The sequence below is a fragment of the Physeter macrocephalus genome, chromosome 1, assembly GCF_002837175.3.
Source record: "Physeter macrocephalus isolate SW-GA chromosome 1, ASM283717v5, whole genome shotgun sequence".
Taxonomy (NCBI): Eukaryota; Metazoa; Chordata; class Mammalia; order Artiodactyla; family Physeteridae; genus Physeter; species Physeter macrocephalus.
The window spans coordinates 36,837,444-36,851,228 of NC_041214.2; the positions used below are offsets into that span (position 1 = coordinate 36,837,444).

Consider the following 13,785-nt stretch of genomic DNA (forward strand, 5'->3'; position numbering starts at 1 on the left):
TATAACAACCTAATAAAAGAGAAAAAAGGAAAATGATCATTTTTCATAATAAATTATACTGGATAGCAGATGAAGTTTTAAACATTGTCAAATCCTCCTTTCCTCCCCATTTGCTGTATACAGTTCTAGGCTGGCTTCCAGCTGAGCCTCATTGTTGCCACGACTCCTCAGGTTCACCTCAGCATCTTCCTTGACCCCAGCAGGGATGAACAGGTGAACTGCCTTGAAAAACCATATGTGCAGGGTTCTGATCTGGTTGTTACAAACAGTTTAAAATCAACAACACTTATTACTCAGATTTTTCCACCCACTTCAATAAAGATTGCCTCCAAAAACTCAATCCATTTAATGGATGGTGGCTTGCTGTCACTGAAGATATTCAGAAGGTACACTGAAGGCAATTCCAAAAGAGGAGTCCAAATACATTTTGAGAAACTATACCATCAGAGAAATGTCTAGACACTTTGAACTGTTAGCACACAGGTGAATATATTTCCAACAAACAGATTTTGATAAAAGAACTCAACTTGGAAAAAAAATCTTTGAAATATAGTGCCTTTTAACTGTCTTTTATAACCTTAATTGTCTGTCCCAAACATTAAGGTGTGGGTTTGGGGGAGTTTTTTGTGGGCTTATGTTTTAAATGTCAAAAGTTTGGTAAATCTTCTGAAAACAGTCATCCCACTTTGTCCATTCTTCCCAGTGATCCCATAGCAGGTGAATAAGCCCCTTGCCTTTGGAGATTGAGGCTCATCGTGCTGGACAGGCAGCCTCATTGGCATCCACTCACTCCACAGGAGCTTTTGGTTCCATCAGAGTACAGAGTACAGGGCTGCCTGTCATTCATTCTAAAGTTAGTAAGATAGTCTTAGGGATAACCAACCTGTTTAATTAATGTAAGCTTTTTGTTCTTTAGATTCACTAAGTGTATTAAGAGATCCTAAAGAACTGTTATTTACAGCATAGTGTACTGTAATATTTGTGTGTGCTCGTCCCTATATCCTAATTTATAATTTAAGTTTATTTTCAGATTTGCCTGTTTTTTGTGTGTGTTTCCTACCTCCAGCTTTCCTAAAAAGTGTTTGAACTGGTTTGCCAATATACATAAATATAAAAAGAATGAGACGGAGTCCTGAAGGCAGGGAAATAATAAAGCCAGGGATAAGATTCAGTGCACAAAAACATGTACCAGCAAATTCGGGACGAGATGGTGGAGTAGAGGGACCTTGAGCCCACCTTCTCTTATGAGCACACCAAAATCACAACTAACTGCTCAACAATCATCAATTAACGAAAAAGCTGGAACCTACCAAAAAAGATATTCTACATGATATAAAGAAGAAACCACAATGAGATGATAGGAGGGGGTGCACTTGTGATGTAATCAAATCCTTTACTACCTGGCGACACAAAAACTGGAGAATGATTATAGCACAGAACTTATCCCACAGGAGTGAGAGTTCTGAGCATGACGTCAGGCTCCCCAGCAGGGTCCTGGCATCAGGAAGAGGAGCTCCCAGAGCATTTGGCTTTGAAGGCCAGTGGGGCTTGATAGCAGGAGCTCCACAGGACTGGCGGAAGCAGAGACCTCACTCTTAAAGGGGACATGCAGAATCTCATGCACCTGGAACCCGGGCAAAAGCAGTAATTTCATAGGAGCCTGTGCCAGACCTACCTGCTGGTCTTGGAGGGTTTCCTGGGAAGGTGGGGGGCAGCTGTGGCTCACCCTGAGGACATAAAAACCAGTGGCAGATATATTAGGGAGTATTCATCTTCATGAACTCTTGCTGGAGTCTGACATCTTGCTTGGATCATTAGCACCAAAACCTGGCCCCACCCTACAGCCTGTAGGCTCCAGTGCTGGGACACCTCAAGCAAACAGCCAAGTGGGCAGGGACACAGCTGCATCCGTCAGCAGACAGGCTGCCTAAAGACTTCCTGAGCCCACAGCCGTCTTTGGACACACCGCTTGACATGGCCTTGCCCACCAGAGGGTGAGGAACCAGCTCCACCAACCAGTGGGCTGGCACCAGCCCCTCCTGCCAGGAAGCCTGCACAAGCCTCTAGAGCAGCCCCATCCAGCCAGGGGCAGACACCAGAAGCAAGAAAACTACGCTCACACAGCCTGTGGAACTGGGTCTGAAAACAGACTGGTCCCTGATCTTTCAGTGATGAGAGGGAAGTGTACTGCTGGGACATACAGGACATCCCACTTCTCCAAAGTTGAGAAATGTAATTAACCTACCACACACATAAAAATACAAGTAGAAATTTAGACAGAATGAGGTGGCAGAGGAATATGTTTCAGATGAAGGAACAAGATAAAATCCCTGAAGAACAGCTAAGTAAAGTGGAGGTAGGCAGTGTACTCAAGAAGGAGTTCAGAGTAATGATCCTAAAGATGATCCAGGAATTTGGGAAAAGAATGGATGCACAGAGCAAGAAGTTAGAAGTTTTTAACAAAGAATCAGAAAATATAAAGAGCAACCAAACAGAGATGAATATAATAACTGAAATGAAAAATACACTAGAAAGAACCAGTAGCAGAATAAATGAGGCAGAAGAATAGAGCAGTGAACTAGAAGACATAGTAGTAGAAATCACTGCCGTGTAACAATAAAGAAAAAAGAATAAAAAGAAATTAGGACAGTTTAAGGGAACTTTGGGACAACATCAGGCACACTAACATTCCCATTATAGGGATTCTAGAAAAAGGAGAGAGAAAGGGCCTGAGAAAATACTTGAAGAGATAATAGTTGAAAACTTCCCTAACCTGGGAAAGGAAACAATCACCCAAGTCCAGGAAGTGCAGAGTCCCATAGAGGATTAACCCAAAGAGAAACACACCAAGACACATAGTAATCAAATTGACAATACTTAAAGATAGAGAAAATACTAAAAGCAACAAGGGAAAAGCTATAAATAATGTACAGGGGAACTCCCATAAGATGGTCAGCTGATTTTTGAGCAGAAACTCTGTAGGCCAGAAGGGAAATGGCATGATATATTTAAAGTGATGAAAGAAAAAAATCTACAACCAAGAATACCCAGCAAGGTCCTCATTCAGATTTGATGGAGAAATCAAAAACTTTACAGACAATCAAAAGATAAGAGAATTCAACACCACCAAACCACTTTTACAACAAATGCTAAAGGAACTTTTCTAAAAGGAAGAGAAAAGGCTGCAACTAGAAACAAGAAAATTATGAAATGGAAAAGCTCACTGGTAAAGGCAAACATATGATAAAGGTAAATTGTCCACACATAAACTAGTAGGGAGGTTAAAAGACAAAAGTAGTAAAATCATCTGTATCCACAATACACAGTTAAGGGATACACAAAACAATTAGATGTGAAATATGATATCAGGGACCTCCCTGGTGGTGCAGTGGTTAAGAATCTGCCTGTCAGTACAAGGGACACGGGTTCAAGCCCTGGTCCGGGAAGATCCCACGTGCTGTGGAGTAACTAAGTCCATGCACCACAACTACTGAGCCTGCACTCTAGAGCCCATGTGCCACAACTACTGAAGCCCACATGCCTAGAACCCATGCTCCACAACAAGAGAAGCCACCACAATGAGAAGTCCACGCACTGCAACGAAGAGTAGCCCTCACTCACTGCAACTAGAGAAAGCCTGCACACAGCAACAAAGACCCATTGCAGCCCCCCAAAATAATTAATTAAAGAAAAAAAGAAATATCTCAAAAACAGTAATTGTGAAGAGAGGAGAGTACAAATGTGGGGTATTTAAAATGCAATTGAAATGAGATCAGCAACTTAAAACAATCATATATATTTATATTTATATATATACACACACACACTGCTATACTAAAACCTCATAGTAACCACAAAACAAAAATCTATAATACATATACACACAATAAAGAAAAAGGAATCCAAACATAACAGAAAGATAGTCATCAAATCACAAGAGCAGAGAACTAAGAAGAAAGGGACAAAAGACCTACAGAAATCCAATAACGTAATAGCAATAAGAACATATATATTGATAATTACCTTAAATGTAAGTGGATTAAATACTCCAATCAGAAGGCATAGACTGGCTAAATGGATACAAAAACTAGACCCATATGCGCGCTGTCTACAAGAGACCCACTTCAGAGCTAGAGACATACAAAGTAAGGGGATGGAAAAAGGTATTCCATGCAAATGCAAATCAAAAGAAAGCTGGAGTAGGAATACTCATAACAGACAAAATAGACTTTAAAATAAAGCCCGTTAAAAAAGAGAAGGACACCACATAATGATCAAGGGATCAATCCAAGAAGAGATATAACAATTGTGAATATATATGCACCCAACATAGGAACACCTCAACATATAAGGCAGATGTTAATAGACAAAAAAGTAGAAAGTGACAGTAATAATAATGGGACTTTAATGCCCCACTTACATCAACGGACAGATTGTCCAGACAGAAAATCACTAAGGGAAACACAAGCCTTAAATGACACATTACACCAGATGGACTCAATTGATATATATAGAACCTTCCATCTGAAAGCAGCAGAATACACATTTCAAGTGCACATGGAACATTCTCTAGGATTGATCATATGTTGGGCCACAAAGCAAGCCTTAGTAAATTTAAGAAAATTGAAATTGTATCAAGCATCTTTTCAGACCACAACTCTGAGTTTAGAAGACAACCAGGGAATTCCCTGGTGGTCCAGTGGTTAGGACTCCGTGCTTTCACTGCCGAGAGTGCGTGTTTAATCCCTTGTCAGGGAACTAATATCCCACAAGCCGCCCGATGCAGCCCAAGAAAGAAAGAAAGAAAATAAAACAGCCACAAGAAAAAAACTGCAAAAAACACAAACACGTGGAAGCTAAACCAATGGATCACTGAAAAAATCAAAGAGGAAATCAAAAACTACTTAGAGGGCTTCCCTGGTGGCGCAGTGGTTGAGAGTTCGCCTGCCGATGCAGTGGACACGGGTTCATGCCCCCGTCCGGGAAGATCCCACATGCTGCGGAGCGGCTGGGCCCGTGAGCCATGGCCGCTGAGTCTGCGCTCCGCAACGGGAGAGGCCACAACAGTGAGAGGCCCGCGTACCGCAAAAACAAACAAACAAACAAACAAACAAAAACTACTTAGAAAATCATGAAAACGAAAACACAATGATCCAAAACCTATTGGACACAGCAAAAGCAGTTCTAAGAGGGAAGTCTATAGCAGTACAAGCTTACCTCAGGAAACAAAAATATCAAATAAACAACATAACCTTACACCTAAAGCAACTAGAGAAAGAACAGTTGAAACCTAAAGTTAGCAGAAAGAAAGAACTCATGAAGATCAGAGCAGAAATAAATGAAATAAACACTTTTAAAAAATGAATAGAAAAGATCAATGAAATAAAAGCTGATTCTTTGAAAAGATAAACAAAATTGGTAAACCTTTAGCCAGACTCATCATGGAAAAAAAGGAGAGGGCCCAAATCAGTAAAATCAGAAATGAAAAAGCAGAAGTTACAGCCAATACCACAGAAATACAAAGGATCATAAGAGGCTGCTACAAGCAACTAAACAGCCATAAAATGGACAACCTTGAAGAAATGGACAAATTATTAAAAAGGTGCAATCTCTCAAGACTGAACCAGGAAGAAATAGGAAATATGAACAGACGAGTTACCAGTACAGAAATTGAATCACTAATTTTAAAACTCCCAACAAACAAAAGTCCAGGATCAGATGGCTTCAGGCAAATTCTACCAAACATTTAGAGAAGAGTTAACACCTATCCTGAAATGATTTCAAAAAATTGCAGAGGAAGGAACACTTCTGAACTCGTTCTATGAGGCCACCATCACCTTGATACCAAAACCAAAGATATCACAAAAAAAGAAAAGTACAGGCCAATATCACTCATGATCATAGATGCAAAAATCCTCAACAAAATCAAACCAAAAAAAAAAAATATCTAGCCAACTGAATCCAACAATACATTAAAAGGATCATACACCATGATCAAGTGGGATTTATCTCAGGGGTATAATGAATTTTCAGTATCTGCAAATCAATTAGTGTGATACACCACATTAACAAGTTGAAGAATAAAACTGTATGGTCATCTCAATAGATGCAGAAAAATCTTTTGATAAAATTCAACATCCATTTATGATAAAAAGAAAAAAAAAAAAAACTCCAGAAAGTGGGCATAGAGGGAACCTACCTCAGTATAATAAAGGCTATATGTGACAAGCCCACAGCTAACATCATAATCAACAGCAAAAAGTTGAAAGCATTTCCTCTAAGATCAGGCACAAGACAAATGCCCACTTTTGCCACTTTTATTCAACATAGTTTTGTAACTCCTAGCCACAGCAATCAGAGAAGAAAAAGAAATAAAAGGAATCCAGATTGGAAAAGAAGTAATTAAATTGTCACTTTTTGCAGATGACATGATACTATACATAGAAAATCCTGAAGATGCTATCAGAAAATTACTAGAGCTCATCAATGAATTCTGTAAAGTTGTAGGGTACAAAGTAATACATAGAAGTCTGTTGCACTTCTATACACTAACAACAAAAATCAGAAAGTAAAATTAAGGAAACAATCCCATTTACAATCACATCAAAAACAATAAAATACTTAGGAACAAACCTACCTAAGGAGGCAAAAAACCTGTACTGTGAACATTATGAGACGCTGATGAAGGAAATTAAAGAAGACAAACAGATGGAAAGCTATACGATGTTCTTGGAAGAATCAATATTGTTAAAATGACCATACTATCCAAGGCAATCTATAGATTCAATGCATTTCCTATCAAATTTCCAATGGCATTTTTCACAGAAGTAGAACAAGAAATTTTAAAATTTGTATGGAAACAGAAAAGACCCCGAACAGCCAAAGCAATCGTGAGAAGGAAGAATGGAGCTGGAGGAATCAGGCTCCCTGAGTACAAAGCTACAGTAAGCAAAACAGTATGGTACTGGTACAAAAACGGACATACAGATCAATGGAACTAGATAGAAATCCCCAAAATAAAGCCATGCACATATGGTCAGTCTACATCAAAGGAGGCAAGAATATACAATAGAGAAAAGGCAGTCTTTTCAATAAGTAGTGCTGGTAAAACTGGACAGCTCTGTGTACAAGATTAGAACATTCTCTAGCACCAAATACAAAAATAAATTCAAACTGGATTAAAGACCTAAATATAAGACCAGATACTGTAAAACTCCTAGAGGGAAAAACAGGCACAACACTCTTTGACATAAATTGCAGCAATATCTTTTTTGATCCATCTCCTAGAGTAATGGAAATAAAAATAAAAATAAACAAATGGGATCTAATTAAACTTAAGTGCATTTGCACAGAAAAGGAAACCATAAAATGGAAAGACAACTTGCAGGATGGGAGAAAATATTTGCAAAACGATGCTACCAACAAGAGATTAATTTCCAAATGTACAAACAGCTCATACAGCTCAATATCAAAAAAAAACAAACAACCCAGTCAAAAAACGAGCAAAAGGTATTGAATGTCTAAGTAGACATTTCTCTGAAGAAGACATACAGGTGGCCAAAAGGCATATGAAAAATAATGCCCAACATTGCTAATTAGAAGGGAAATGCAAATCAAAAAAATCTATAATGAGGAATCACCTCACACCAGTCAGAATGGTCATCATCAAAATGTCTACCAATACTAAATGCTGGAGTAGGTGTGGAGAAAAGGGAACCCTCCTACACTGTTGGTGGGAATGTGAATTGGTGCAGCTACTATGGAAAACAGTATGGAGACTTTTTTAAACTAAAAGCAGAGTTACCCTATGGTCCAGTGATCCCACTCCTGGTATATATCTAGAGGAAATGATAATTTAAAAAGATACATGCACCCCAATGTTCATCGCAGCCCTATTTACAGTAGCCAAGAGATGGAAACAACCTAAATGTCCATCGACAGAGGAATGGATAAAGAAACCATGGTACATTTATACAATGAAATACTACTCAGCCATAAAAAAAGGAAATAATGCCATTTGCAGCAACATAGATGGACCTAGAGATTACCATATTAAGTGAAGAAAGCCAGATAAAAAACAAATATTATACAATATCGCCTATATGTGGAATCTAAAAAATGATACAAATGAACTTATTTACAAAACAGAAATAGACTCACAAACATAGAAAACAAACTTATGGTTACCAAAGGGGAAAAAGGGGTGACGGAGGGATAAATTAGGAGTTTGGGATTAGCAGATACAAAGTACTATATATAAAACAGATAACCAACAATGACCTACTGTATAGTAAAGGGAACTATACTCAATATCTTGTGATAACCTATAATGGGAAAGAATATGAAAAAATATGTATATATGTATAACTGAATCACCTTGCTGTTTCTTGGGTATAATAGATCTATAAAAATTTGAAAGTATCTGAGAATTCACCATTTAGGCAATTTATAACTAAATTTTCACAGTTATCAAATTTGCACAGTAAGTTTTGTTGTTCATTTTGTTGTTTATCTGCTTGGGTTTTATTTTCAGTTACAAATTCTGAGACAATTTAATTGGTAAGAATTTGACTTTTTTTCCCCAAGTTAAAGTTCAACTCAAGATTAGTGGATTGGAAAAAAAGGTTAAACAAGTGTATTTTCTTCTGGGCAACTTACTGATAATTTATTGGAACAATTTTAATGAGAAAAATTAATATAGGTGTTTTTCTGTACTTAGCTATTCCTAGCAGCTGTGTAATTACTTCAACCATATTATTCATTTCTTATTGCCAAAATGAGTATGCCTTATTTTAATCTGTTCGTGTAATTACATGTAATTGTTTTTTTTACTTCTCTCTGAATGAAGGCTGTAGAATGAGTCAGAAGCTTTAAAGAACCCAATTTTTTCCAAACATATAACCCAACATTTTAGATCATATCAATATCTGTACTGTTCCTCAGTTAATGAATTTTAAATGTAATTAGAATATTTTTAGAATACAAAGAGCTAATAGAGCTGTTTTCAAGACTTCTGGGTTTATTATTGTTTCTCCTAAATACTATTCTGTCCTTAGTTTCTCAAAGAGAACACTACTTGTTAAATATAAGCTAATTTCCTTAACAAAACTTGATATTTTGGGTTATGTGCTCTTAGAAATAAGACTAAACAAAAGTACTAGGTAAATTTTATATTTTTTAACCTGAGCTCAAAGCATTTATGGTAGACTATAGAATAATAAAAATACATGATATGAGTAGATAATAAAAATAATTGAGGCTTCCCTGGTGGCGCAGTGGTTGAGAGTCCACCTGCCAATGCAGGGGATACGGGTTCATGCCCCGGTCCAGGAATATCCCACGTGCCGCGGAGCGGCTGGGCCCGTGAGCCATGGCCGCTGAGCCTGCGCGTCTGGAGGCTGTGCTCCGCAACGGGAGAGGCCACAGCAGTGAGAGGCCCGCATACCGAAAAAATATAAAATAAAAATAAAATAAAATAAAATCAATAATTGAGAAGTAGATAGTAATACCTTTTAGGTATATAGTTTATGTCAGTTCTTTATATTTGAAAAATCAATTTGGGTATAATTAATATTTATGTAGTAATTGTAGAATATAATTTATTCTGTTGGGCAGTTCTGTTTATGGATAAAATATAATCAGTAATTTTATTCTCATGAGATAGCTGATTAACTTGAGGAAGGTTATATTTCTGTCATTGGATTAGTTAAGTTTATTGGAATAAAAATACATATATAAAGTAAGAGGAACTCATGTATAACAGCTGTGTTATTCACATTAGAAAATGAAGGAACAAAAAACAAAGAAAAAGGAAATGTAGGAAGAGCTGTTCTTTGATTATAAATAAGTAAACCAGACTATCTTGAAATAACTTAATTGGTATCACTTATTAATAAGATGTTTGCTTCCTCCCCCCAGATCAAAGATTCTAAATTGCCTGCATATAAGGATTTCTGTAAAAATCTACCATTCCCGACATATTTCCCTGATGGAGATGAAGAGGAACTACCAGAAGATTTGTTTGATGAAGACGTGTGTCATCCTAGGGCGCCTTCTATTACATTTGCCTGACCTCATTGGACATGACAGACTCCCACATGTCCTGTGAATTCTGATGAGCCAGAACAATAATATAATCAGGAATTATGTTTTCTTAGTAACAACATGCTACACTGGTTATCTTTGTCAAGGGCATAAATTTATCATTCATCCTCCAACTGAATTTCATTTTAAAAATTACCACATTAAGCAAATCATTTAAGTAGATTGAATATGCCAAATTTAGATGGACCGGCAGTTTGCATATTAGTAAAATCTTTGTAATTTTCTGGGCTTTGTTCTTTTTTTACTATGTATTTCTCAAGTTATCTTAAATGTTTATAAATTTAGCTTCTTTTTCTAAAGATTTGTCTGTCTTTGTGAAAGGGTGGTTGTGGAACAGTGTCAAATCATATGGGGACTATGGTGTTACCTATTTAGGTAAAAGAAACCATTTCCTGAGTCCTAAAAAGAAAAAGGAATTGAGATTTTTATCTAGATTATAGAAATGTTTATGTCATAGTTAAAGGCCTGACACAATAATATCATAAATTATGGGTCTTATTTACACTTCTGTTGGGAGGTATACTTATTTTTTAGTTAGATCACTCAACTATAAGACAGGTGTAATTATTTTTCTTTTTTTTCAGCCATGCCCTGCAGCATGCGGATCTTAGTTCCCTGACCAGGGATCCAGTCCGCCCCCTGCAGTGGAAGCTCAGAGTCTTAACCACTGGACCGCTGGGGAAGTCCTGTAATTATTTTTCCTTGATGTCTTCCAAAAGGGATTTGAAATGGCCTGGGTGTACATTCAACAACCTTTTTTTTTTTTTTTAAATTTATTTTTGGCTGAGTTGAGACTCCATTGTCACACACGGACTTTCTCTGGTTGCAGCAAGTGGGGGCTACTCTTTGTTGTGGTGAGTGGGCTTCTCATTGCTGTGGCTTCTCGTTGCAGAGCATGGGCTCTAGGTGTGCAGGCTTCAGTAGTTTGGCATGCGGGCTCTAGAGTGCAGGCTCAGTAATTGCGGTACACGGGCTTAGTCGCTCTGCGGCATGTGGGATCTTCCCGGACCAGGGCTCGAACCCGTGTCTCCTGCATTGGCAGGCAGATTCTTAACCACTGTGCCACCAGGGAGTCCCTCAACAAACTTATTAATCACTTATTACTCAAAATGTTAATAGCTCCTGGGTTTCTCTTCATTGTATGGAATGAAAATGTTTACTAATGGCTACTTATAACAGATAACTAAGCTTAAAAATGTTAAGTATAAGCAGGCCTCATTTAACTACTGGATTTCCTCTGGACCAGATTCCTGAGGATCCACAGAGTCTAACTTTTTAAACTCCAGGTATCTTCTGAGACTTGATTCACATGGCCACCCAAGAGACTTAATAACCACAGTGTTAGACCTTTTAGTAACAAATCCATTAGTTATCAGGAAATCACACGAAAACCTAACAGTATTTTCCTGCCCACATTGCATTTCTCATTATTAATTTTAAATCCAACTGTAGCCACATCTCTTTTAAAGTTTTTATTTATACTTCATTTCTTTTCTTTAAAGACTTGTGACTTTAATTGTTCTGGTGACTGAATACAGCATCAATATACAAACATATAATAGCAATATTTAATTGGGAAATGCTATGGGAGGAAAGTGGATACCATCCACAACAGCAATGTTTTTAAAGGTTACTGAGGAAAAAAAGCCTGACAAATATTCTAAGGTCTTATTGGAGAAGATAAGATGTTATTGAAGGACATAAAAGATAACCAAGATAGTCCTCTCCATTTTTTAAGTTATGAATGAAAAGACTTAATATTGTAAAGAATTCAGCTCAATCATATTTTTTAAATCTCAACAGGACTTCCCATAGAACTGTTGAAACTGATTCTAAAATTGATATGTGTAAATTCAAGAATAACTGAAACTTAAAATGGTACCCATTAGTTAGGTTTGCCCCATACTATGATTAGGGACTATTTATGTGTATTTAACTTTGAAATTCTGAATACTGTATGCATCAATTCTACTCCTTTAATTAGCTGCATTTGACCAAAAGATTTTAGTGAACTTATAGATATGTCAAGGTTGCTGAAGTTATGGGAAGCAGCTGTTACCTTGCAAAACAAATGAACAATTATTGCTGGGAGAACATAAACTCTTGTTTCTGAATAAGGTATTCGCAGAGGTTTGTATCAGGAGTCCCCAACCTCTTCTGAATGAAAAACTGTTTCATTGCCCAGAAGCCATTGATGGGGGGAATCATTACTCAGGAAGGATGCTTTACACAGTGCAGGAAAGGAATCATATCTGAAAGTAGTCAGATGACAGAAGGAGAGCCAGGACATATGGCGTTTTGAAGAAGGCAGGGAGTCCTCTCCACTAGAGAGCCTGCCCCAGACCCATCACCATCTTCCTCTAGAGTTTGTGTTACCAAGTCCAAGCTTGTGCTGCTCACCCCACGACAGGCCAGTAAATCAAGAGACAAGCTGTTGGCACAAGGAAAGCCAGCAGACCAAGAAGATGGTGGACTCATATCCCAAAGAACCATCTTGTCTGAGTTAGAATTCAAGTTTCTTATATAATAAAAGCAGAGGGAGTAAAGTCAAACACTTCCTGCTTCCAGCCAGCCTCCGGAGGGGATGTGTTAATTCACAGGTGGGCCTGGTCCAGATGTTTCCTGTGAGCTAAACAAACATATTAGCTTAATGCTCATTACCTGGGAGGCAGGGTTCCTAGAAATGGGAATTGCATATACTTTAAGCTTGTAGGCAACATCCCTTTAGTGATTAACTTGTAATAGAATACAAAGGTTCTTCCCTATTACAATCCCCCACTGCCAGTGGCCATTCCACAGTCTTGTGGGGAAAGGGACAAAGACTGCTCTGGCTACTTCCTGCTGAACAGGGACAGTGAATATTCTTTAAAATCTTTAGCAGTAAAATCCTCTTTCCTTTTTTATCTACAACCATTTGAACCTGATGAAACTCCTTACCACTTTGTTAGACAACAAATTTGTAATTGAACTTGGGGTTGGGGTTCAGTTCCAGTTCCCAATACATATACTAAGTTCCTGTGCTGTTTATTTGGAAAAAATTAAATAGGTTGACCCCTCTCCTGCCATAATGAACTTACCATTTACTTCAGTTCAATAAGCAGACCTGTTGGAGTCAAACATGAACAGGGTTTAGTATAATGCCCAAAGTTTTAGCATAACTGGCAACTGCTAGGTCTTTCAGAGCATTTATAGATTCTCCTGCCTGGGCAGACACCTAGAATGAACTACAATACAGTATTTCAAAGGGGCTTAATTTAAGCCTGCTTCTGGGAGCCACTAATCCATAGCAGGGCAACTGGCAAGGCCTTATCCCAAGTTAAATTAGTATTCATTTTCTCAGTTTTTCCTGTTGATTGTGGTCTCCAGGATTAATGTAGTTCCAATGCCTTAAACCAAATCAGGGGATAATTTCCTTAAGGAGGGCTTTAACTAATTAAAAAGTACTGATTTTAGTGAATTTATTTACAAAACAGAAACACAGACTTAAAAAACAAACCAAAGGGGAAAAGTTGGAGGGGGGATAATTAGGAGTTTGGGATTATCATATACACAGTATTATATATAAAATAGATAATCAACAAGGACCTACTGTATAGCACAGGGAACTCAGTATTCTGTAATAACCTATATGGGAAAAGAATCTGAAAAAGAATATATGTAACTGAATCACTTTGCTGTACA

The 13,785-nt window shown here is 37.7% G+C and overlaps 1 protein-coding gene across 1 annotated transcript in view; it reads left to right on the forward strand.

The window, feature by feature from the left end:
• The window catches only part of MRPL3 (mitochondrial ribosomal protein L3), a 42,978-nt gene extending 32,575 nt beyond the window's left edge, over positions 1-10,403 (forward strand). The window contains exon 10 of the mRNA XM_007120161.4: positions 9,919-10,403. Within this exon, the coding sequence (XP_007120223.1) occupies positions 9,919-10,071 (153 nt within the window). The 3' untranslated portion in view covers positions 10,072-10,403. The remainder of the gene's footprint in view (positions 1-9,918) is intronic.
• The last annotated feature ends 3,382 nt before the right edge of the window (positions 10,404-13,785 follow it).